This window comes from Lasioglossum baleicum, chromosome 18 (assembly GCF_051020765.1).
Source record: "Lasioglossum baleicum chromosome 18, iyLasBale1, whole genome shotgun sequence".
Taxonomy (NCBI): Eukaryota; Metazoa; Arthropoda; class Insecta; order Hymenoptera; family Halictidae; genus Lasioglossum; species Lasioglossum baleicum.
Window position 1 is genome coordinate 6,014,138 of NC_134946.1, and position 24,566 is coordinate 6,038,703.

Genomic DNA, 24,566 nt, shown 5'->3' on the forward strand with positions numbered 1-24,566 from the left:
GTGCAGAGGCAGCGTAAGTACAGTAAGGTCTCAATATGTGCGAAAACTTCGGGATGTCAGTTGCATCGTGTACAGGTACTGTCCCTTGAACCCAGCAGGCTCGAATGAATTATTTGACAAGTGATCTTTAAAATGTATCTTATTTGGCTATATGCCACTTGAAATAATCCTTTAGTTTAATTGATCAACTAAGTAATTTAAAAAAAATTTAAACGGCATTCATACAATTTTTCATTTCTTCCCTTATTTCATCAAATAATTCGTACCCCCGAAAATTCTTTTTATTTCGTGTGCTGAAGAACAATTTTAATGATTAAACTACAAAAATTAGCATATCTGAATTTAATAATTGGTTTATAATACAATTATTGATTTTGCTCGAATAACCTCTTCTTGAACTGAATTTAGACCATCGCCTCGGGGGAGGGGGTTGGACCTGATTAATAATAATCATAGTTAATCAGTACCACTTACAACACTGTTAGTATTTTCGTTGTAGTTAAACTGGACCCACAGCATAGTTCATACTCGAGAAATACTGTTCCTTTAAGAGATACATTTATTTTTAATTGTTAAAATACATTTAATTCGCACGGACTATGTATTCTCTTTTGAATTCATTTTTAATGAGATTGTTAGGAGTTATGAATTCAATGGCCGCCTGAACATAATGTCATTTGAATTGCGAGTGAACGTGTACGAATCGGATTATCCGAGTTTCAGGGTACTAATTAATTTCAATGATTGGGGATTTATTATTATATAGAATTCATTACTGTAATACACCAATTTCCAATCGATTTATTATCATACGCTCTGTTTGTACTGTTAACGCGACAGGTTCGCGATTTAATGATGCGTTCCTGTATGTAACAATGCATCAATGAATTCACTGTTATGTATAGAGAAATTATTGCCAATATTTATGTCAATTAATAATACTGGCAAGTACATTTAAATTAAGGAATTTTTTTAGTACATGTTATTTCATTATGTATATCTATTTTGTTCATATTTTGTTCATTCTTTCTAAAGAAATTCGAATAAAATATTTATTTTAAATAATGGTTTCATTTTAAATTTTCATGTGATAGATCATAATTGAATATTGAAGTTTGTAATTTATGAATTCGATCAGTTTATTTATTCAAGAAGAAATCTTTTCATGCAGGATTACAATGTAATTTTAATTTTAAGCAACATTCTTTTACAATTAACCTAAACTTAGGGAAAACACAGTACTTGAGGGTATAGGAAGTCACATAGTAACTAGAATATACAGAAAGATTAATAAACTATCTATTATACTTTTTAATTAGGCTGGAAACATCGATTTAGCTGACTGCCCTCTAAGAATTCGACCTTTCGCCACCAAATTAGCATTGTACGAAGAAAACCGCCTGGTCATACTAATCACAACAGTATAGACAGAATATAAAACCGCAGTCTTTCAATATCTTGAGCTTTCACAGTCAACCGCACATTCAACAATCTACACTGGAATTCATTTCTCATACGCCAATATTCCAATTGTTCGACCCTCGGAGGGCTTCGCGAATCCTTATTGTGTACTACTTATTTTCCTTTTATCATTATCCCTTCGCGTTTTCTCATCAAATTGAAATCCTCCTTCTCGTTCACGCCGCGTACCCTTAAATACATCCCCGAAAACAATGGCCGCGTTTATTCCCCGTAAACCCATTACCTTCGCTCCAAAAAAAGTAAGTCATCATTTTCTAGCATTTATTAATCTTTTAACGACAAGTGACTAATTAATACTGTTTTTCTAAATGATACAATTTAATATTCCATACCCTAGAATTTTCCTAAAACACTTATAGCGCTCTTACAAATAAAGTGGAATGAGTAAATCATTTTCAAGAATTTCTTACTCCTTCAAGCAGTAAAAAACATTATAGAATGTTCCAAAATTTGTTGGACAATCATTGTTTAAACATCTCTTTTTCTCATTATCTCTTTTTAAGTGTTACAACACAACAATTTATACATGGTTTACAGTATATTGTAATGTGTTTTCTGTAACCAATGTTTTCACAGACCTTTTAATGCGCGACATTTTGGACCGAAAAAGTATCATCAGTTTTCCAGTCGCTGTATTGTATCGTGCAAAAATATCTCGGAAAAAATTGAACGGTTGATGGCAAAAATAGAGGCTTCAAGCTTTAAAATGAATCCAGGTATATTGTTATACTATTTTTTTAACGAAATTACCACAGTTCAAATAGTGAGAATTTCTCGAGTGTGTAAATAAATTTAAATAAAATGTTAATATGCCCTGCGATGAAATTTCGCCCCAAATGGCTTCTAACAGTTAAAACAAAGACCGTGTATAGCATGAGGAAAACAACAAAACACATCTTGAAAATTTTTATCATACTCGATTTACAGGTCTGTATAATTAGTTTACGTTTGAAGGACCATCGGTGGATATTCTGGGGATATTGACGCGTGTATACAGATTGCTTGCCACAGGGAAGACAAGACGGAAGAGAGTGAGAGGGATTGGGAGAGACAGGGAGAGAGATAGAGAGAGAGATAGGGATAGAGAGAGATAGAGATAGAGAAAGATTGTGTGCGTAATGATTGTAATATGAACAATAGCAATCGCTCGGAGGGAATTAGTAGACACCGTGACGCGAGGCCGGGGGTGCGCACATGCGCAATTCTCGGCGGATTCCCGTTGGTCCACCCTCTAATTACATCGATTCCCGTCTTGCCTCTGATTGGCTGATGGCTCGACTACCATTATACCGCCCTACCGCCGAGTTAATTATGATAGGTAATTTTCACGCGAGTATGAAGGAGTGTAGGATTATCTCTGCGCAGACACGCTCGAAATCCGACAGCGGCTGGAAAATGGATGGCCGCGTTTCCAGATTGTTGAGGATCCGATAAACAACGTGGTTGCTGCACTTAAATCGATAGACTACGTCAATTTTCAATTCTATTTATTTGACAATGTGTTTTGTTGCAATTCTAAAATTTCTCCAAGAGTTTTCAACAATTATAATAACGATTTCCAAATGGTTATAGCCTTGTGTGAACAGAGTGTTGAAGCATAACTTATAGTTACGTTAATATAGCCTTCTGAAAAGCCTTGTGAAAAGAGTGACAAGGAAATTTTAGGAAATATAAAAATAAAACGTATATTTACCACCAGCGTAGTCACGTATCAATATTAAATTTCAACAAAATGATTACCTTATTATTATAAGTTGTTAATTGTAACGACTTTCTTTCAGAATTTCTGGATTCAATATAATCAATAACACTTTCTTTCAGCTGCGAATCGTTTGAGAACTTCCGGTTATTGCAGTGTGTTCAAAATGAACTTGGTACTATAGTTTTGCACCGGTTCTAAAATGTTTCTTCATTATTTCCATATACATCCATATACACAGACAAATTCAATATTTTCTATACGCGAAGTTCCTTATTTATCATAGTTATTTCTGATCACAAGCATTTGGTTTTCCGGAATTATTCTCTCAAACTCAAAAAATCTCAACTCTTTAACCCTTACGTCAATACACAAGTACGAATTAGGTTGCTGCATAAGAAATGTCCGATTTTATTATGCAAAGTGAAGCCTTTCGATCAAGAAATACTATTATAGTTGAAGGGTTGACAAAAAGGGATTAGCAGGGTAGTTGTGCAATTAATAATTATAATTATATTAAATTAATTTAATATAATTAATTATTAAATTATATTAAATTATTATATTAAATTATAATTATATACTACATTTTAATTATTATATAATTATATTTTCAACCACTCATGAAATAAAAACATTAAATTTTATAATCAGGAAGACTGTTTCTTATATTTATTGTGATTTTAATTGGAATTTTTATTTTTATTACACATTTTATGTCAATTCCACATGCGTTCTTCTAATAAAGTTATTTATTGATTTAACTTTAAACTCGTTTCTGTCGAAATCTATTTTTATTCTTCCCTTCTTTTATTTCAATTAACATTTGTGGATCTTAAGAAGTCTTAAATACCTCCCGAATGTCTTACGAACGTCTCCTGAACGTCTTCTAGAATCACACAGACGTCTCAAAGACGTCTTTACAAAATTTGATATAAAAATTGCGCGTATTATTCTTGCAGTATTATTTCATTACATTCGATTAGAAAGTTAATGTATAATTGTGTACTTTTGGCGTATTACCCGTCCTTAGCTGTCCTAAATGAAAATAACTGGAAGTCCCTTTGGCGCAGAGGATAGCGCGTTGGACTTCTAATCCAAAGGTCGTGGGTTCGATCCCCACAAGGGATGGTTTATGGTGTGGGATGCAGGTGTTTTTCAACCCGCATCCTTACTAATTTATTTTCTTTGTTACTCTCACAACAACTCAGTTGTTTTATTTGATTTTCTCCTGAATGTTCCATTACAAATAATTAATTTTTGTTAATTTTATCTGTCAAAGATTTTATCCTGGTTTCACTAAAAATAAATTTCTGTAAATGTAGTCAATAATACTAGTTCAAATATTTTTGTGAAAAAGCATCTCGAGAAATCATTTCCGAAAAATATTTATGTTCAAATACTTATTCCTTGGAATAGTTTATTAATATTTTTAAAAATATATAAGAACAAAAAGGCATTGAATATGCTGAATTATTAATTAGATTCTTTCAAATAAGTTACAATAAATCACAGCAAGAATCGCGCAATAAATATATGTTTACGAAAATAACAATTTAATGGTAGGAAAATGAATATTGCAAATGATTATGTTACCGACAACCAATTTAGTTCTATCGGCTTTACAAATTTCTACTTTCTCGACTGTCGTTCCATTTTTATTTTATGTTTTTACTTTATCAATTAATAATTATTTTATTATTTGAGACACCGACGCGATTATCTCGTTAAGTTTACGTAAATCAAACCAATCATATTATTCTTATCATTATTATACTTAAAATCCCTTTTGTTTCAGAGATTTTCCTTTCGAAATTAACAAGTCATTAGATGCGAATAATGAAAGAATAAAGGTAGGGTTGATCAAAAAGTGAAATAAAGACGATTCCGAGAGAAATATAAAATAAAAACTTAACCAGAGTTGGTAAAGTAGAAATTTGCACGGATGCTCTGGTTTGCTTTTTGTTTGTCTCTTTAAAATCAAAGCCTTCTGACTTCTGACCGATTCGCCCTTGATCTCCTGTGGATCCGAGACCTCTTCTTTGATTCACATCTTTTTCTTCGCAATGATTACCTCAAAACAAATCCTTTCTCAGGAAAATTAGAAACAAACGTTGCAATAAAATGTGAAATAATACAGTCACATATTAAATTGTAACAGTGTCGAGTGAAATAGGATGAGATAATTAAGAAATAATTTCGAAATAATTCCAGAAGCAAAATGGTAGCATACTTTCTACTGTATGTGTATATTATATAATCATATTAACGAGGTATATGTTAATTCAATGTGGCGAAGCGGTGTTAATAGTGTTTAAAAGTGTTCAGAAGTATTTATAGTTGTGGGATCGTTTTTTATTATTAGGATCCATAGTTTCACACACAACCATGGTGTAACATGTGTATAAAAGGTTTCTGTAATCAGGTGAACAGACTATGTCGAGAGGGCTCATCTCCGTTTAAAGGTGGGGGCAAAGTGAGAGTCAGTATAAAAGGAGAATTCTTTACTTTCGTGAAGTCACAAACGTATCTGGACCCAATCGGCATCTTCTTTTCTGCAACTGCTACCTTTTTTCCGAGATGAAGTGTATCGTAAGTAATCGATTTATATCGTAACAACTCCATTCTTTTGTTCTTATATATAACAGAGTCTTCCGGTGATTCTTAATTTGATTTTCAATTAACTGTGTTTAATGTTAACAATTACGTGGAATTAAAATAAAAATTTTGCCTCATTAAGAAACTTTAATGTTAATAATATACATTTCAATTTTATTAAAAATGACAGAATTAATATAAAGAAATAGTAATTCCTAGTGTTTTAATTAATATTTTGAAATGTCATACAATATGAAGTAATAATTATTTTGTACGGATAAAATAGATATTGTTACAATTTTAAATTTATGTACATTTAATCTACATGCTCTCACAAAACTATATTTACATATTAAATAAACGTATTCTACAATTCTTAATATATTTGCAAAATCATTTATAATTAAAAATCTTTAGTCTATCTTTTATTTGCAAAAAATTGTAATTTACACCACTGCAAAAAAATATTGACAATCTTATTAGTCTCTGTGTAATTCGTTAACCCTTGTGTACTATTAAAGATATTTTATTGCAAATCAAAATGGAGCCAACCAAAAATAATAATTGAATAAAAATCAGTAAGAATATATTATAAAGAACTAAAAGGTTTATTATGAATAAAGTATAACAGATTATTAAGAAATGGTATTTCCAGTATTATCAATATTAGTTTCAAAGATAAAAAGGGAATTGTAAGACAGATAACGAATTGTATTTCTTTTGTATTTTATAATTGGGAATCAATAGGAAGATTGTTAATTAAAGGGTGTACGCGGAGCGAATTAATTTTTAATCAATTAGTCGATTCATTGTTAATTAGTCAGTTAATTAATTAATTGGTGGAAGGATGTGCGAAGTGCAGTAAAATGAATCGCATTAGCGAGTTCGCGAACTCTTCACAGGTCAGGAGTAAATGACCTGCGTTGGCATTTGCTTCTCACTTTCACTCATCTTGCTGCCTCTCCGCGGATGTTACAATGGGAATACCGTTGTTCGATCCTCTGCCCTACTAAAATTCCGTTTCATCTCCATATAGGGTCGTGCAACGTTTACGTCACTCGTGACATTAAGGGGGTACATGTGACCTTATAAAAAGTGTCTCCTTTTTCAATTCCTTCTCCCGGTATATTATTAAGAAAAATGTTGGATCACTTTCAGGGAGTGCTAAACAGCATCCTAACCTGATTACTACGTATTTTTTGTTATTGAAAATCACACAATTCAGCGAAATGACGAAAAAGGAATAAAAACGTAAAAATTAAAACTGTCTAATAAATGAATAAGAAACTGCCGGTTACTTACAAAAGAAACTTTATTTGTTGTTTCGTGAAATTATATAACGATCTTGTGCAATAGATAAAAATTTACGATTTTGTAAAACATGGTGATGGTTCATCACCAATGACTATTGTTTGAAGTAAAATTTTATTTTCCACGATTAATTTCAACTTTTCTTCGCGGTGCGTATTGTGAATGCATTCTCTTAAGCAATACTAATTGTCATTTCTTTGTAATAGGTGTTAGCTTTGGTTTTGGGTCTGGCAGTAGCTCAAGACTCGAACTATCATGCTCGCAATAATTACCACGATAACGACAGACAACAAGCTCCTCCGATAGAAGAAAGAAAACCCCATAGTACCACTCCCGTTCCTATACTACACTGGAACAAACAGCAGGAGCATGATGGAACTTACAAAACGAGGTATTATTATTTATGTTCAATTTATTATCTTAAAATTTTGTTAGCTGTACATTTTGCGTCAGAATATTGTATATTCACTGTTAGTAGAGTGATTTACGATTGGAGTTGCTATTTCCATTGAACAATCTATTAACCCTTAGCACTCGAATGGTGACTCATTGTCAGAGTCACCACAAAAATTGCTGTACAGCAAAACCCCGCTTAACGCGGGGGTTAGGTTCCAATAAATTCGAGCGCTAAACGAAACATTCCTATTCCAATACTACACCGTAATACATACTTGAAACAAGCGGAGCAGCATTCAAAATATTGTTTACCTTTGTTTACCTTATTAAGAAATTTCATATCCATAAATTAAAAAAGATCACATGGAATGTAATTATTCTAAGTTGGAAGAAATGTTTAATTTTCGAATTAAAATAGCTCCGCGAGTGCAAAGTGTTATAAATTCCCCAACGATAGGCCGGAGACTTAAAACAAATTACATAATTGCCGGTGGATGCGTTAAAAAATTGCTAAACAAATCTGTAACTGATCTCACCGTTAAGCATTGCGATCCCGGTAATTGCGAAAGGTCAATCATTCATTTATGAAAACCTTGAAAACCCGCGGATGGACTTTCTAGACAAAAGATATAATTGTTAGGCGAAGCATAATCGTTAATACCAGATGTCGAAAGAAGTGTTTCTTAATCGCCGGTTAATGGTAATTAAGCGTATATTGTGTTCGGGGCTGAAGGACCGGGTGTCTCGTTCCCACAAATCTGAAGTGCGTGTAAATTATTCGCAGTTATGAAACGGGAAACAGCATCATCGCGGAGGAGAGCGGTTACATCAAGAAGGTAGGCGAGGGCGAGGAACAAGGAGAGGCTTTGGTCCAACAAGGAAGCTACTCGTACACGAGTCCCGAGGGGAAGCTGATCACTATTCACTACACAGCTGACGAGACTGGCTTTCACGCGACCGGCGATCATATTCCCACGCCGCCGCCAGTCAGCGAAGAGATTCAGAAAGGCCTCGACCTCATCTACGCAGGCATTCGTCGGCAAGAGGTACGGCCCACGGTCTCTCGGGCCGGGCTCCCTCTTTCCTCTTCTTCGAACCACCTCGGCTCTTACTTTCTCTCCATTCAGTACACTCTCGGCGCTTACCTCTTTCGACTTTTCGTTTTACTCATCTTTGGCGATCGCTGTCTCCAATTTGTACCGGGTTGCGTAACTGGGCACCGGTTGGGCAACCGATCTAGATCGGAGGGTTCTGGTAATTGATGGTTTTCGCCGGGGTTTATGGTTCCTGGATCAATAGAAGGTTAATTTCATCCAAGGAACAAAGAAATTTCTTGCTGAAAATTCTTGTGCTAAAACATTAGCATTCGTGAAGGATATCGGACTTCACCGTTTAATTTGGAACCATCACATTGCAAATACACCGCAGTCACTGATAACTAGACGGCGGATCTTTATGCATTTATAGCAAAATTGAGTAGGTAATTTAAAATGATTGAAAAATTTTTTTAATTGAAGATGTCAATATATGATTTCTCCTCTACTAAAATCAATAACATTCGATTTAGTTTCTATTTCTTGTAATCGATGCAGACAATTTTTATTTTGCATAAAGATCCGCAGTCTACTGATAATTACCTGAGAAGGGACGTGTGGTCTACATAATGAATTAAAAAAGAAATTCAGATACTCGTCCAGTGTGGTGAGTGACAGGCGAATGTGGACGAAAGTAATATTTCCTTTGTTTTTAATTTGTTCATGCCTGATGAGAATGAGACAAAAATTGGGTGATAGCCCATTTCAAACACAATTTTTCTAATATTTTTCGAACACAGCGCTTTGATGATGGTTATCTCCTATTTGACAGCGATTCTTGTAATTGATGGTTTTAGATAAAATTAATCTTTAAAAACAGCACCACTTAGCAACGTACATACAAAGAAGAGAATTCACGTTTGAAGATGAGCCTAGCTATATTGTCATCCGACTTTCTTTTACAAAGTTACAACAATCTAAAGATTTACCGATTGCTTAACTTTGATCGTCGGTGTAGATATTTTCAGGTTCGTGTACATGGAAGGTTTTCGCAGCAAATAGCGTGAATGTCTTTTTTTCCGAATCTCATAACATCTTATAATGTACATATTCAACAATAATTCCACACTAATTGTTTCATGCTAAACTAATACATATTAATCAACTAACAAAATGTCAATTCCAATACTAGGTGCTTCCTATCGAGGATAAAATATAAATAATGTAGAATAAAATCTATTCGTCCAAGGCTTAGGTTCCAAGAAAATGTACAGTTCTTTGAAACTCAATTTTCTCGAACATCAAGCCTCGGCGAAAGAAGACTTCATTCTTCACTTTCCATCTATTTTTCATCGAATGTTCGTGTAAAAATGTTATTTGCTTTTCAGGAACAAGATGCGCGAGAAGCAGCACAAAAGTTGCAACAGCCGCTGAATCAACAAGTAGATCGACGAGACAATTACGAACGAAAGTTCCGGAAATGAGGAAGTGCCGAAAATTAAGTTCCGCTGATGTGCACCCGGCGTGCAGTGGTGGTCGAAGAATATTTTTTCTTTTGTATATTCTACATTTTCTATCGAACACAGTAGAATTTACTACTAATACATAGTATTTATTTATGAATTGATAAATTATTTATTACGAACATTCAAACAACTCAAAACTGGAACAGTAACAATAAGCTTCGTCATTACTCATTGCCGCAGAAGCAACGTTTTTTATAATCGTTCATATTAGGTAGAAATATTGTATATACTTTTTTTTATTCTTTTGTCGCGTGCTGTTATCGCTTCCATTGTTTAGTTTACAAACAATGCAACTTGCTTGCCTCATGCACCATCCTGATGACCACTACTGCATGCCTCTCTAGGAAACCAATAATTAAGTCGTTAAATTAAGAGCAACATAACTCAATCAATTTATGCATATTTAGTTTTCATGAGACACACGATTAACAATGTGATTTGTTTATTCTCCTTCCGTGTTCTGTAACGAGAATAATCTCAACATGAAAGCCTGCAATAAACGTTTCCACGTGATTTATAGAAAATAACATTATTATTACGTAACATCCTCGTTTCATCTTCGTGTTATTTAATCGGTCTAAAAGCGGGTCCAGTGATCTGCCGAATACATAGGAAGCTATAAAGTTATGTAAACAAATCAATGTGAAATACCATAAAACCTCTATTTCCAATTTCCTTATTGGCAGGAAGTTAAAAAATTCCAATGATGTGATTCCAACGAGGTGATGATATTGAATATTGTTTATATATAAATTCGAATGTTTCTATAGAGTTTAAAGAATGTTCTATTTACGTTTTATTTATAACACAACAAGTTCCTGTTTTACCGACGCCGTACATAGTAGATTCCTATCCTACGAATTGCGTAGATGTTACTGCACGCTAATATAATAAGTTTCTCTCTTATCGACGTGGTATATAGAGATTCCTGTTTTACTCAAGGGGGCAAACTCGCTTCCAGGATTGCAAGGGTGCGGGATGCGCCTTCTCGTTTCTCGATAATGCAGAGATGGGGGTTTCAGGCAATAGGGCTAGACAAAAGATATCAATCTAGGCCGCAGTCGTCCTGAAAAATTCTACTGTTATTAGAGGTGTGCGAGAATATTCGGGAATTCCTGGATTTTTCGGGATTCCCGAGGGTATTCGGGTTTCTCGTAAACGTAAAAACAGGACTTTCGAGGGCGACTGCAGCCTATATTGATCTTTTATCTAGCGCTTAATCCTAGGAATTCAGATCTTTAAACGGCAAAGGTTCCATCAGGATCGAATTAAATACGAAATTCTGTTCGCCTGTGTTACAGCTCTTACTTTAATTCGTTCGTGTAGTCATCGAGTGTCTGAAAGTACAAAAACAAAGTTCTCGTTCAAACGAGCTAAATTGTACGTTAGGTTTCCCATGATTCTGTTAGGCAACTATCGTTATACGCCTTAACGTATGTTAACCAGCCTACATTACGAGTTACTCATACAATATTTTTGATATCGTTTCAAGTGTCCGCTTGTACCTTGCGTTCTCCTTAATTCTAGTGGAACATTATAAATAGTGAAGTTGCTTAATATGGCACCTAGTGTTAACAACCGAAGAAATCTTATAATTTCTTCGTAACGTTCTTCGAGATTATTGCTGTTTGTATTTCTGGGTACCCCGTGGGGGTCTTGGGGGCGACGGGTCGTATGGTGTTCCAGAAAGGCCCACGAACTTGTTGTTTTTCTGATGAACAAAGCCACCAGTGTGTGGGTCCGTTTTATAATAAATTACTCTCCTGATGCCAAACGGATCGACGTAACCGAACGATCCAACGTTGGAGCCTGTTGGCTCCTGTTCCTCCTCATGATACTGTCGTTTTAGGTAATACTGGAATCCATTGGCAGTGGTGTGCGTCCCGTCGTAAAGAGGATACCTGGCAACACCGCCTCGAGACACTGGCGCAGACACTTGGAAATTATTTTTCAGGTTGCTGTAGCGAGCATTGTCGCCATTGTCAGAACGTTGAATGAGGTTGTAACGGCTGTCAGGATGCTGGGAATAGCCTGCTCGATTTGTATTGTAATAGGCATTGTTAGTCGAAAACACTCGAGGTCTGATGGTGGTGCTGTCGTAATATCCCGAGCTTATGTCATTTTCGACTAACGGCGCAACGCTGGTCGGTTTCCAATGTCTGAAGTGAAATGATTGAAAATTTTACAAATTTTGGCATTGTTGGAAAATATTGTTCTTTTTTCATTCAGGTCAAACTTATACTGAAGATTGTATGTAGTACCTGTAGGGGTTAGGAGGTCGTGGGGGGTCCACGAGAATCCCAGTTTGGGGTGGCACTCTCTTCGTTTCGGCCACAGCGTCGTTAATTGGTCGACCTTTCCCCACGTACACCATTTTCGACCTAGTTACATCAGAGAGTAGTAGAAATTCTTAAATAATGATCTTTTTTAACATCCTTTAAAAATCTTTAATCAATATAATCATTGTGTCTCTATCTGAATGAAGAAATGGTAAATAATGAGATATCAGCTTGTTTGCTTTTACCTGAGGATGCGAAATCCATTGCTATCAGCTACATAGTCTTTGAGACGCAGGTACCCCAGAGGATCCAACCAGCCTTCTGTGCCAATCACTGTACCATCCACTAACCTCTTTTCTTTCCTGTATTGTCCATTTAACGTTTGATAACGAAAATGTCTTTCCGGACCTTCGTCAGTCTGGATATGGTACTGTGTGTTTGGGACGAAGCTCCAGCCGCTATTATTATCCGCACTCCCCGTATTCAGGCATAGTACTGTTACCTATAACAATGTAAACCATTATAAAAAAATGTTTCACCTGTAAAAAATAAATAACTGAAATTCAAATTTTATAGGACATTTTGAAAAATTTGTCCATAGGTAGATTTTGGTTAATTATAAAAGCAATCATGTTTATGCAAATAGCTGTGAAAATATTATAAAAAAGATACAAAAACATATAAAACTTATTACGATTGATAAAAGTAATTGAAGTTGTAAATATAATCACAGATTTATGAAAATAATTATGAAAACAATTACAAACGATATAGACACAATGGTAAAAGTGGTTACGAATTATAGAAACAATTACAGGACAAATGAATAACTGAAATTAAAATTATATGTATAGGACATTTATTTTTAAAAATCTGTTCATAGGTAGATTTTGATAAATTATAAAAGCAATCATGTTTATAATGCAAATAGTTGTGAAAATAATTATAAAAGATACAAAAACATGTAAAAATTATTATATGTACGTTATAATCACAGATGTACAAAAATAATTATGGAAACAATTACAAACGCTATGGACAATGGTAAAAGCGGTTACGAATTATAGAAACGATTTTATTTGCAAATTAAGTTACTAATTAATAATTTCATTGATTTCCTTCCGAAGAAATGCGAAAAATTTACGTTCCATTAAGATGAAGGTTTCCAGTGGGCAGTACTCGTGAGTCTAACGAGATTTGTAGTTCATGGGTGCGATCGGTATAAATAATATCACGGACTCGTGGTAATTATCAAGTGAATCGGCACCACTATAAATAGGTGTCTCATCAAATGGCTGACATAGTAATAATGTCAGTCCTCGATGTACTTAACATTCATTGCCAATGTTCAGTTCCTAGTTGGAAAAACGGCCTTCGGTCTTGATATGCATGCGTAGCACGCCGCGTTAATGATTTGTATGTCTCGATTAGCGAGCTAACTACTTAATAATCCAATACGAACGATAAAACTTTCTATAACCGCAGTTTTACTTGTATAGAAAATATTTTGTTTACAATAATCATAATTACAAATGATCACAAGTGATATTTTATCTTCTTTAGTATTCAATTTTTAATTATCATGTTTTTTCTTGGATACATGGTACTTATCAAACTTTTTAAAAGTATATTAACGAAGGATTAATTGTTGTATAATTGATATATGTATAATTTTAATTTCGTATTCAGCGAAGGACACAATTGACTTAACTTTGTAATATGGTGTTTAAGTATTCGTTGCATGAGTCGGATATACAGATGTGCAATATAGGACACGTTATACATCATAAACGACATTACGCAATCTAGACATAGTGATCAATGAGACCGGTCTTTTGTTTTCTTTTCTTTTTATATCGGATCCAATGGGTTATACATAGACTGGGCCGGCAGCTGCAGGCAATGTGCAACGTCCGTGCATTCAATGCAGATTATATAAAAATTGAGATACGATGCGCAATTGTCGTGAACGAATATTTTTAAAGAAAAATTCGAAACAAAAAAAATTGATTATTTTATCAATGAGCTTTGAGTTGTCAATTCAGTTTAAACTTTGCAGTCTTTTGTACACATTTGTAATTAAAGTCACCTTATCACTTTCCAGATTGATATCATAATTATTGTATTATTTTCACCATTACCAGGGGTAGTGTATATTAAAATATTAAAACTTTCTGTAGTAGGAGTATTGTTTAAAAATTACAATATAGGAATGTCAAAAGTAGAGGTTTTAAGCTTTAAAATGAGTTCAGGTAGAACATTCTCCGACTTTTCTCCACGAAGTTACAACAGTTCAAATTTCTCGGTTCGGATAATCGAGGTTCTACTGTATCGCGAATTAAACAGGTAAATATGATGCAAACTGTATCGTGTTTGGGCTTATTTTAATCAGGAGAATGTCACCAGTATGTGTTGGTAGAAGTTTCGTAAAAAAATAATTAACCAAAACAGTTTTCTCACTGGATTAATATTGTCCGATTGTTTTATCTAAATTTCTTACGATTGACTCGGACAGTTTTTATTATGCATGAAAATTCGCAGTCTGTTTATTATTATTTTTTTTTTTATAATGTTTTACATGCACATTGGGAGTGTCAACAATTATCTGGCCACCCTCTATGCTTCGAACACAACGAAATGGAGATCGTGCACGGCGATTCTGATCTAGCCGATGGTATAGAGAGCGCATGATATGGCACAATCGCATAACGTATAGTCGTATTGGAACAAATGGACATTCCGCTAAACCGCACGCATTGCCACAACATTCCCCGCATCATTTACCACAGCACCTCTGCAGTGGTGCATCTTTCTTTCGAGTAGAATGGAAAAGGAATAAACCGGGTGATTAACCATTGGTGTAACGCGATAGCTCTCGCATCGTGATTTTTATTCGCCTCTTTGGATTAGATCCTATCCGGTACGTTCACCTAATCGCTACATTTACTATTGCTAAAAGACCCCATAAACACTCTCATGCATAATAATAATGAACAATCCTTTCTCCGGAGAATTTCCTAACACTTTTTTTTTCCTCATTACTGTCCTGGTTGCTTTTAAGTTTATAGTGATCATGGGATTGTCGAAACAGACAATTTATTTCTCCTATCTTTCTAAATTGAACAATTTTACATTTTCTCGAAGAATCACAAAATTTGCTCAAAATTAAGATTTAAAATTGAGATTTAAAATTTAAGATTTAAAATTGAGATTTGAAATTTAAGATTTAAAATTCAAGATTTATAATTTATGATTTAAATTTGCAAAATTTTTTGTTGCGCTCATAGTGCTCATGGAAATGTCAGGACAAATATTTCTTACACTTGAATGACCTCTCCATTTTTTGTAAACATGGAAATTAGCTTTTATAATAATCTTATATAATCCAATCTCTCAAGAATCATTTTGTTCCAAGAAAAAATTGAAAATTAAATTTTTAATCCAATCTCTTTAAGAATCACTTTGTTTAAAGTAAACTTGAAAATTAAATTTTTAATCCAATCTCTTTAAGAATCATTTTATTTAAAGTAAACTTGAAAATTAAGTTTTTATAACAATCTTTTTAAGAATCATTTTGCTTAAAGTGAAATTTCAAAGTTAAATTATGTTTTTTCCGTACCCATACAACTTATGAGAATATCACAGTGCAATCCTACATTTATTTTTAATTACAATGTCGACTACATATGTTTTAATTTATATTTGCACAATTGCTTGAAGCTAATTGCTTGAAGTTTGTAAAAATTGGAAGCACCGAGATTTCATATGAGCGTCTATGGTAACAATGCTATTAACAGTCGCGTAACACAAGAGAGAGCATGATAACGACTATTATTCCGGAGATGAATTTAAATGGCGAGAAGAAAATGCTCTCTTCCAATTCTTTCACTCGTTCTTCACGCATCGTGAACGCCTGAGCTCTTGTTCAAGCTTGAACTGACTGTACCTCGAAACGAAGTTTCCTGAATATTAATTAGTGCAGTACGCGTTAATTTACATGTTAGAATTTGATATTCAAATTGTCGATTGGTTATGATTTCAGTTAAATTTTTTTAAGAATCGAAGAGATCAATGCACTCGTGAGAAATAGAACGTATTTAGCACACCTTTGGTAGCCATTTTAGAACAATTAAAAAATATCTTTTGTTATGCGAATTAAGGACATTTATGTTCATAATCTCAATTACAAGATATTTTTAGTTATAGTTTAAATTAAAGGTCTGAACGAAACATAAATACAAAATTATTATCAGAATTGAATTTTCACAGTTGCAAAATAATATAAAATAAATAGTGTAAAGTCATAATCGAAACCTACCACAAAAAAGTTCAGGCCACTTAGTATCCACAGAAACATAGTCGCTGGAGTGTATCGATACAGATTTATTAAAATTATATCACCATTCTTCTCTCTTCCTTGTCTTTCTTATCACTGTCTAACTTGATATTATCATTTTATATCACGTATAATATAATGATATAATTTCTGGAAATTCGTAATACACGTTAGTTAAAATTGAAAATTGAAAAATTCAAAAACTTATCAAAATTATGGACGTCAGAAAATGTTTTTAAATGCACACTGCTGCCAAAAAAAGAATATAATGAAACAATTAATAATTACAATAATGATATAAATGTCGATTACGATTTTTCTTACTTTTATAAGAATAAAACCTTGGACAGTTAAGGATACTCCAAAACGTCTAAAAAAATAATTACACCGCCATTACACCTTTTGCTTTTAACTATAACTGTAATTAAAAAATGAATAGTTACTATTATAATATAATCCTCAGTTACAATTTCTACCAAGAAACTACCAAGAAATATAATTATACTTCAATCGCACCTTTTGGTTTTAATTACAATCGAGCACTGTTCTATTAATTCTCATGTAAGAGTAATGTTTTCAATTAAAAATTGGCTAAAAATCCTGCGAATGCCTTAAAACAATTGGCCGGCAACGTGTATTATACACAAAATTTTCTAAGAACAATTATAGTTAACTTCTCTTGAGAAAGATATCCAAGGATCTCATCTATGGTCATAATAGTTGTCCACTGCACTTACGGCGCACAATAAGCGTGTTATTATAGGAAAACGACGGACATCTCTTGTGACTCTCAGCTTCAGCGTATATCAAGTTTCTTCTTTTGAAAGTCAGAGTACATTTACTTTGTATGGAGTCAATTGTGCAAAAAAAGAAACAATAAGTATATCAATAAGGTGAGAAATAAGAAAGAAGGAAGTACCACTGTGTGGATGAAAGCAGCTCGAGTGCCGGCGAGGCGAACACAAACACTGCGGCGCGGGAACTGAGTCCTCGAATGGGCGCTTTGTGTTTTCAGAGTATCGTCAACCATTCTATAGATCTCGAATCTTTCCTCGCGGGCTTATCCCTACCTCTTCAAGGTGCCAGCGACGTTTTTCCTGTCCGCTAGAACCGCACCTAGCCACCATTATATGTATTTGATCACTCCACTTACATTTAAAGTCACCTCGAGCCAGCTCATTGTTCATCTACAATGTTCTAACTAGCCTGCCGATTGAATGCGAAATAATTATCTGCGTCGATTGCAACACACAGGAACTAGTTGTCTCTCTTCTTCGTAATTTTAACCAGTTGTCAATGTCAATAATACAACAACATTTTTAATGATCACTTCTGTCATAACTTTGTGGGAAGAAATCAGAGGATGATCTAGCTGAGGTCATTTTCAAGGACAGAACCTACACACTCCAAGTTGGTTTTCTTTGAAAAGACACTTCTGCAGTAGCAAGAAGAACACTTCTGTTTCTGAAGCATTGTACACTTGAACATCTTCACTCCGATTGAAACTTTTGATAATTTTTTATTCGGTGATAAACAATAGTATAACAATCTACTTAGGCTTATTTTGAAGCTTGGAGTATCTACTTTTAATACTGCTAATTCGTTTATTTTTTTCGTGTATATTTTTGCGTAAGAAAATTGTTTGTTGCAACATACACGAAGAGAGAGATACACGAACATAACAGAGATTGTTAATGTTTAACCACTTTTAACTTCGTGATAAAAAATAGTATAACAGTCTACTTAGGTTCATTTTAAAGCGTGGAGTCTCTACTTCCGATACTCCTAATTTGTTTATCTTTTTAAAGAATATTTTTGGATTAGAAAATTATTTGCATCGCAAACGTTAGTCTATCCGAGTTCATATTCAAGCTTGAAGTTTCTAGCACTGTTAAATTACTTTTTTGCTACGAATTTCTTTGTAATAGAAAATTCAACCTGCTATAATTTAGTAATTTCTCTGTAGTACTGCAAAGTAGTTTCTCCACTTTCGCTTTCACAAATTGATTTTTGCTCGAGGGTGTTCTCAAAGAATTAAAACATAAATCCGCCAGGATCGTTTAAATTGATAGAATTGTCACAGAAATTATTTTTCGAGTAATTTTGATTTTTCTCGAATTTTTCCAAAGTGAAAATATTGTTATTGTTCCACTGTATTTTTTCAAGGAATTGCAACAAATTCAACGTGGACGATTTTTAATTGATAGCCGGTGCAGTTACGTTTCCGTATAAGTTACATATTTATCTGCGAAAATTGATTTCCGCGTGATAATTTAACCTACATTACATTTCAATTTACTCACGGGAAAAACCCGGTTGATATTACTGATTGCAGCGACGACGTGAGAACGAACGTGAAAACTCGATTATACAAAACAGATAGCGTAATAACAAAATATAATAATCATGTCGAGTAATCAGTGCAGTTTAATTACATCACTTACCGAGTCTTTGAATGCTTATAAACAGTTACGGAAGAAATTATTGTGAATTGGTCTCACCAAGAAAATCGATTTATAATCTTCATAATAATTTTTAATTAATTTTATTTTTTCTAAAGAATTAGAACCTAATTTGTTAATTAATTACTAGACTGCGGATTTTATGCATTTATGACAAAAATGGCTACGTATAACTTAAAGCAGTGGACATATTAAAAGTATTTAAGGACATGAATGTATTAGTTTCAGCTTAATAGAATAATTAAAAGAACCATAAAATTTTACTCCTGTATCCTTCAATTAATGCAAACATTTTTTATTTTGCATAAATATCCGCAGTCGAATTAATTACTAAAGGCATTACCAGCCGCTATATTTTCGTTCAAAATGTTGGGTCGGTGGATGAAAGCGATTTGAAAAAGTTGTTTTGGAAACTGGCTACAGATCTTGACATAGAAATGATGTCAACACAATGTTTTCTCTAGGGAATCGGCGCGGCGCGGCGCGGCGGTCAAAAAGAGTGAAGATCGCACATCGGTATCGGCAGCGATGACGCTATGATAGTGAAATTCCAGCTGGTTTCGGTCGGGAACGTCGAAACGATGAAAGTTGACAAGTATTATCAGAATCACATATAAGAAAGCCCAATTTATCCTCTGGCAGCGATCTGTCGGTCGAGTTTCACGATCATATTTTCTCCTTGGCTTGCATCGCTTTCACTTTTACGAGCCGAGGATACTGTACACTCTGAATGAACGTACACGCGTGCATGTACGTGCCGACAGGAGGCACACAACAACGGAACCATAACAATCGTGCCATTAAACTGTCCTTTGTTGATCTAATTCGAGAGCGCGACAGTGGTTTCAACAAATATTTTCACAGAAATGGGACGTCTGCCAACAGTAGTCGAACTGAGTACATTTTTTCTTATATTGCAATTGGTAAAATTACGAAGAAAGTGCTTATCAAAATTTACCAATATTCCAAAATTACCTCTACAGGTAAATACATTTTTTTATTAGTAATGAGTAGACTGCGGATTTTTGACAAAAATGGACAGGTAAAATATCCACATAATTAATTGTTAGTTATTTTGCAATGTATTCAAATTGTTGAACAAAATTGCAATTGATAAAATTCTGAAGAAAATTCTTATCAAATTTATTTATCAAGTTTCCAAAATTACCCGTGCAGGTAAATAAATTTTTTTATTACTAATGAATAGATTGCGGATTTTTGGAAAAAATGGACAGGTAAAATATTCATATAATTAATTGTTACTTATTTCGCAACGTATTCAAATTGTTGAACAAAGAACGAAATTTCTATTTGGCTCCTGTCTTTTGCAATTAATGCAGAAAAGTTCCATTCGCACTAACGATCCGAATGATTTAAAATTTAAAAATAAATATATATAATTGCCATTTGCATTCGGATTTGTTCAGATATCTTGTATAGTAATTGAACAAAATATTTGAAGGTATTAACAACATAGTTTCTAACTAAATTATTTTTTTGCAACCCTTTGAAGAAATGCAGAAGTTAATAATGTGCATATATTTTGCATAATAAAACACATCTTATAGTCGAATCGTATATCGAGAGCTACCATCGTAAATATTGTAAACTGGTTTCATCGGTAGGTGACCCTCAAGTTGCTTTCGAAATCCGGTCTTGAATAATCATCTTTACTTCCCTTCAAGAGTAATATAAAATTAAAACAAATTGCATTAGGTAGATCCAATTTGTGTTTATTATATTGTATTTGTTCGGATATGCCTCGTATGACAACTAGGAAAACCACACGTAAGCTTAGAGGTTCTGACCTAGATTCCTCTCAGAGTCGCCAGATTGACTTCTCTCCCCACTCTTCCGCCACGGCCGGTCACGTGACGCATTTCGTCTCTGTCGTGCATCTGTCACAGTGTCACGTGACTAATCCGGTACTGGCAGAGAGAGGGTAACTTTTTCCCCTGATTTGTGCTCCCTCTCCTGATTTGTGCTCCCTCCCCTCACCTGGCGACTCTGATTCCTCTAGCAAAAGAGAATTGAATCGATAATATATTAGATTGGGGAAAAAGAAATCCATTATTTTTACGTTATCTCAAGCGGAGAAATGATGGATTTCTTCTTCCCCAACCTAATAAATAAATATATAAGTCAATTTTACTTCGATTAGTAAACTGAATTTTTTAAAATTTAATCAGAATCGTACTGAACACAATGAAAGCCTACACAAGAGTTCGTATAAAAATAAATTTTAAGTCTTGTATTTTTTTAAACTTAAATTAATACACTATTTACCAACAGCTAGTTAACAAAATTTAAACATTTCCGACTCACAGTCGAGAATTTCTTAAAAGAATATTTAACACTTATGGCAATTCCAATCGTTGCCTCTCTAATTTTTATATTTTATAATTTTTAGAAGATGTTTGAGTTCTTCTTTTACGTAACACAGTCATTGAGAACTATAATAATTAGTGGATTTTACGAATTTATGACAAAAATAAGTAGGTGCATTGTAAAGCAATGGATTAAAAATATTTAAGAATATTAACGTGTACCGGTTTCAGCTTCTTAACATTATTATTAAAAGAAGAAAGGAATTGTCACTTGGCCTCTACTACTTGTAATCGAGTGAAATAATTTTTATTTTGTTTAAAAATTCGCAGTTAGATAATAATAGGCAATGGCAATGTGTTGTTTGGAAAAATTGTATAGATCGAGGAGACGGCGGCGGTTGCGGAATTTTTCAAAATGGCTCTGTCACGAAGCTAATAGTGACCTCTCACCAACATTCGACACGCTGTCTTCACGGTAGCCGATTCGCGGTTGAAGACAACAAAGAATAATGAAACATGACTGCATAGTTTTCCTGTATAATAATCGAGAAATCCTCGATTCCGAAGTGCAAAATATGCTGGCATTAATATTCACTGTTATCTCGCACCTTCTCATTCGCCGGGTATTTACGAAACGAACAATAGGCAGCGATGAGAAAAACTCTCATGGTTTATTGGCAACAAACAACTGCCAGGAAACAGATACGATCAAAATATTGTAATCTCTGTCAACGCACTTCCATGTTGCACGGTGTGTTGCACTCATTACTATGTGCAATTTATCATAATAATCATCAGCTTCTTCATTTTCTTTGTTTTATCGGCGACGTTTAATTACTACGTTGCTCACTAAATGTCAATGTTAATGAAGATATTATTATCGCCGTCTAAATCTACTTTTCAATCTCTTCGTTTCCTTATTTTAATTTTTTTTTATAAAATTGTTTTAGCTTTTGGGAAAACGATATTTATTGGTGTATCTGTTTCTTATTTTAATTTTATACTACAAATGTGTGATTTATATTATGTGTCTCTAAATTGTTATCTATTGCTTTAACATTTTCATTTTTATTTTGTACATTAAAATTATTTTATTTTCACGACGTTATTTATAATACTTTAACTTTACTTATTTTGTCGTAATGAGAAATACAATTGAACGAGAAATAGTGGCTTTTGTAGAAAAAATCAATTTCATATATTATATGAGAAAAATTGAAAATTAATTGATGCATGATAAAACAGTGTAGCGAGTCCATCATCAGCCCATCGACTTTCTTTTTGCATGGATAATCGGCGACACGTGCATAACCTACTTATGTACACCAGAATTGTATCATTAATAATGGCTGCATATAAAATTAATAATTCATTAAATAATTGAAAGCTGTGCGCGAAACTATATTGTTTATTAAGATATACTAACACTACATTGTTCTCTATTACTTCTATTTCTATTAGAGCAGTTGAGCATACATATAAATAAATCATAAACAGCATTCAAATGTGTGTGTGTGTGATTCTAATAAATATTTTCAAGTTACTTACAATTTTTAAATTACTATTAGTACTGAATGTAATATTGCTAATACAATTAATATTTTCAGTTCAAAATATTATTTTACACATGATATACATGAAACCAATTCTAGCCAAATAATTTTTAATGGAATGGTAATAAAATAATAAAATATTCCTCAGATAAACTATAAACAACAATCGAACAGTGTAATTAAATACTTCTAAATCACTTGCAATTAGAATTTCAAAACCACTATTGGTATTTAGTTTTCATACGTAATACTTAATATAATAATAACAATACGCAATTAATTCTTTTAGTGCAAAACTTTGTATCGATCATAACGCTGTATTTAAACCGTTCTCCGGAAATTATGAAAATTAACGAAGACTAGATAAAGAGAATAAAACAAACATTACTTAAATTAATACAAGTTAAATAAAAAATCTTATTGTAATAAACAAATTAAAAGTCACAATAATAATACTAAAATAAAACTTCCATTAAAGTATGGTGTTAAAATAAAAAAGTTGAAGGAGTCACATTACAAAAAAATAAAAAAAATCTCAAATATAACTTAATTTAAAGTTGTAATAACAAGAATGAAGTATAAACAAAAATATACAGATACAATAATTGTAATATGTATGTAATAGTATTAATGACACAATTAGCACGTCAGACATTATATAAACCTGTTTATATTTTATTCAAGGTGATATATTTAAACCATTGTCCCGAAATGATTAAAATTAACGAAGACTCGATAAAGAGAATAAAACAAACATTACTTAAATTAATACACACAAGTTAAATAAAATCGTATCGTAATGAACAAGTTAAAAGTCACAATAATATTAAAACAAAACTCACATTAAAGTGGTATTAAAATAAAAGAGTTGAAGGAATCACATTAAACAAAGGAATTAAATAAATCTCAAATGTAGCTTAATTTAAAGTTGTAACAAGAAAAAAGTGTAAACGAAAATAGAGAGATAAATAATAGTTTGTATATTAATGTTTATATTTTATTCAAGGTGGCCAGAGCGTCCTGTGGGTTTGAATTAGCGTCGACAGTGGTAGTAACGAAGGAACTCACCGCGAAAGACAATGCCAATGGTGCGAGCCGCATTTTCGCGGACGAAATTCTCGGTGAAATAATTCCCCGTCGATTTTCCGCAAGGGTATCGGAGAGGAATCCTTTCGCGACTAATAACACCCGATGACTGATCCAGCGTCGACCAAGTCGCAGTCGAATCATACTCAAAGGCCTACGTGAACAAGCCAGGCGCTCCGTACTTGGCAGAGTAGGCCGGACCTACGCCTTCGCAATTTTCCTTTACGGATTATGATATGGTTGCCTATTTAAGGTATGCCAGATCTGGGCATAAATTGTTTGGGACGCGGAACCTAACGGTACACCTTGACATCTTTATCATTTCTATTTTTTAATTCACTCCGGTCATGTAATATTATCATATACGTATAATACATTAGGTGATTTTACGAGAAACATTCGTAACTTTTCAAGATGACCTTACATATAATGCTATTATTTCATATACACTGTAGTATGCAAACTTCGAAGAAGTAA

At 33.4% G+C, this 24,566-nt stretch overlaps 2 protein-coding genes and 1 non-coding gene across 8 annotated transcripts; 2 read left to right on the plus strand and 1 right to left on the minus strand.

The window, feature by feature from the left end:
- The first annotated feature begins 4,239 nt into the window (after positions 1-4,239).
- Trnar-ucu (transfer RNA arginine (anticodon UCU)) lies at positions 4,240-4,312 on the plus strand. Its single transcript has one exon. It is a non-coding gene; the product is annotated as a tRNA-Arg (tRNA).
- Positions 4,313-5,616: 1,304 nt separating this feature from the next.
- Cpr49ah (cuticular protein 49Ah) lies at positions 5,617-10,573 on the plus strand. Its single transcript, XM_076442642.1, has 4 exons — positions 5,617-5,773; positions 7,297-7,481; positions 8,271-8,532; positions 9,909-10,573. Exons 1-4 carry the CDS (start codon positions 5,762-5,764, stop codon positions 10,002-10,004), a joined length of 555 nt encoding a protein of 184 aa, XP_076298757.1. The 5' UTR covers positions 5,617-5,761; the 3' UTR covers positions 10,005-10,573.
- On the minus strand, positions 10,267-24,227 carry LOC143217905 (uncharacterized). 6 transcript variants are annotated; one of them, XM_076442630.1, is made up of 6 exons: positions 17,399-17,559; positions 16,986-17,031; positions 16,644-16,811; positions 12,571-12,827; positions 12,308-12,427; positions 10,267-12,205 (listed from the first exon to the last, which is right to left on the minus strand). In XM_076442630.1, exons 3-6 carry the CDS (start codon positions 16,680-16,682, stop codon positions 11,665-11,667), a joined length of 957 nt encoding a protein of 318 aa, XP_076298745.1. In that variant the 5' UTR covers positions 16,683-16,811; positions 16,986-17,031; positions 17,399-17,559; the 3' UTR covers positions 10,267-11,664. The 6 variants fall into 6 exon arrangements, with proteins under 6 accessions (XP_076298745.1, XP_076298744.1, XP_076298743.1 ...); XM_076442629.1 differs by lacking the exon at positions 17,399-17,559 and adding an exon at positions 17,178-17,368 and having other exon boundaries at positions 16,986-17,079; XM_076442628.1 differs by lacking the exons at positions 16,986-17,031; positions 17,399-17,559 and adding an exon at positions 17,581-17,718.
- Positions 24,228-24,566: the final 339 nt, after the last annotated feature.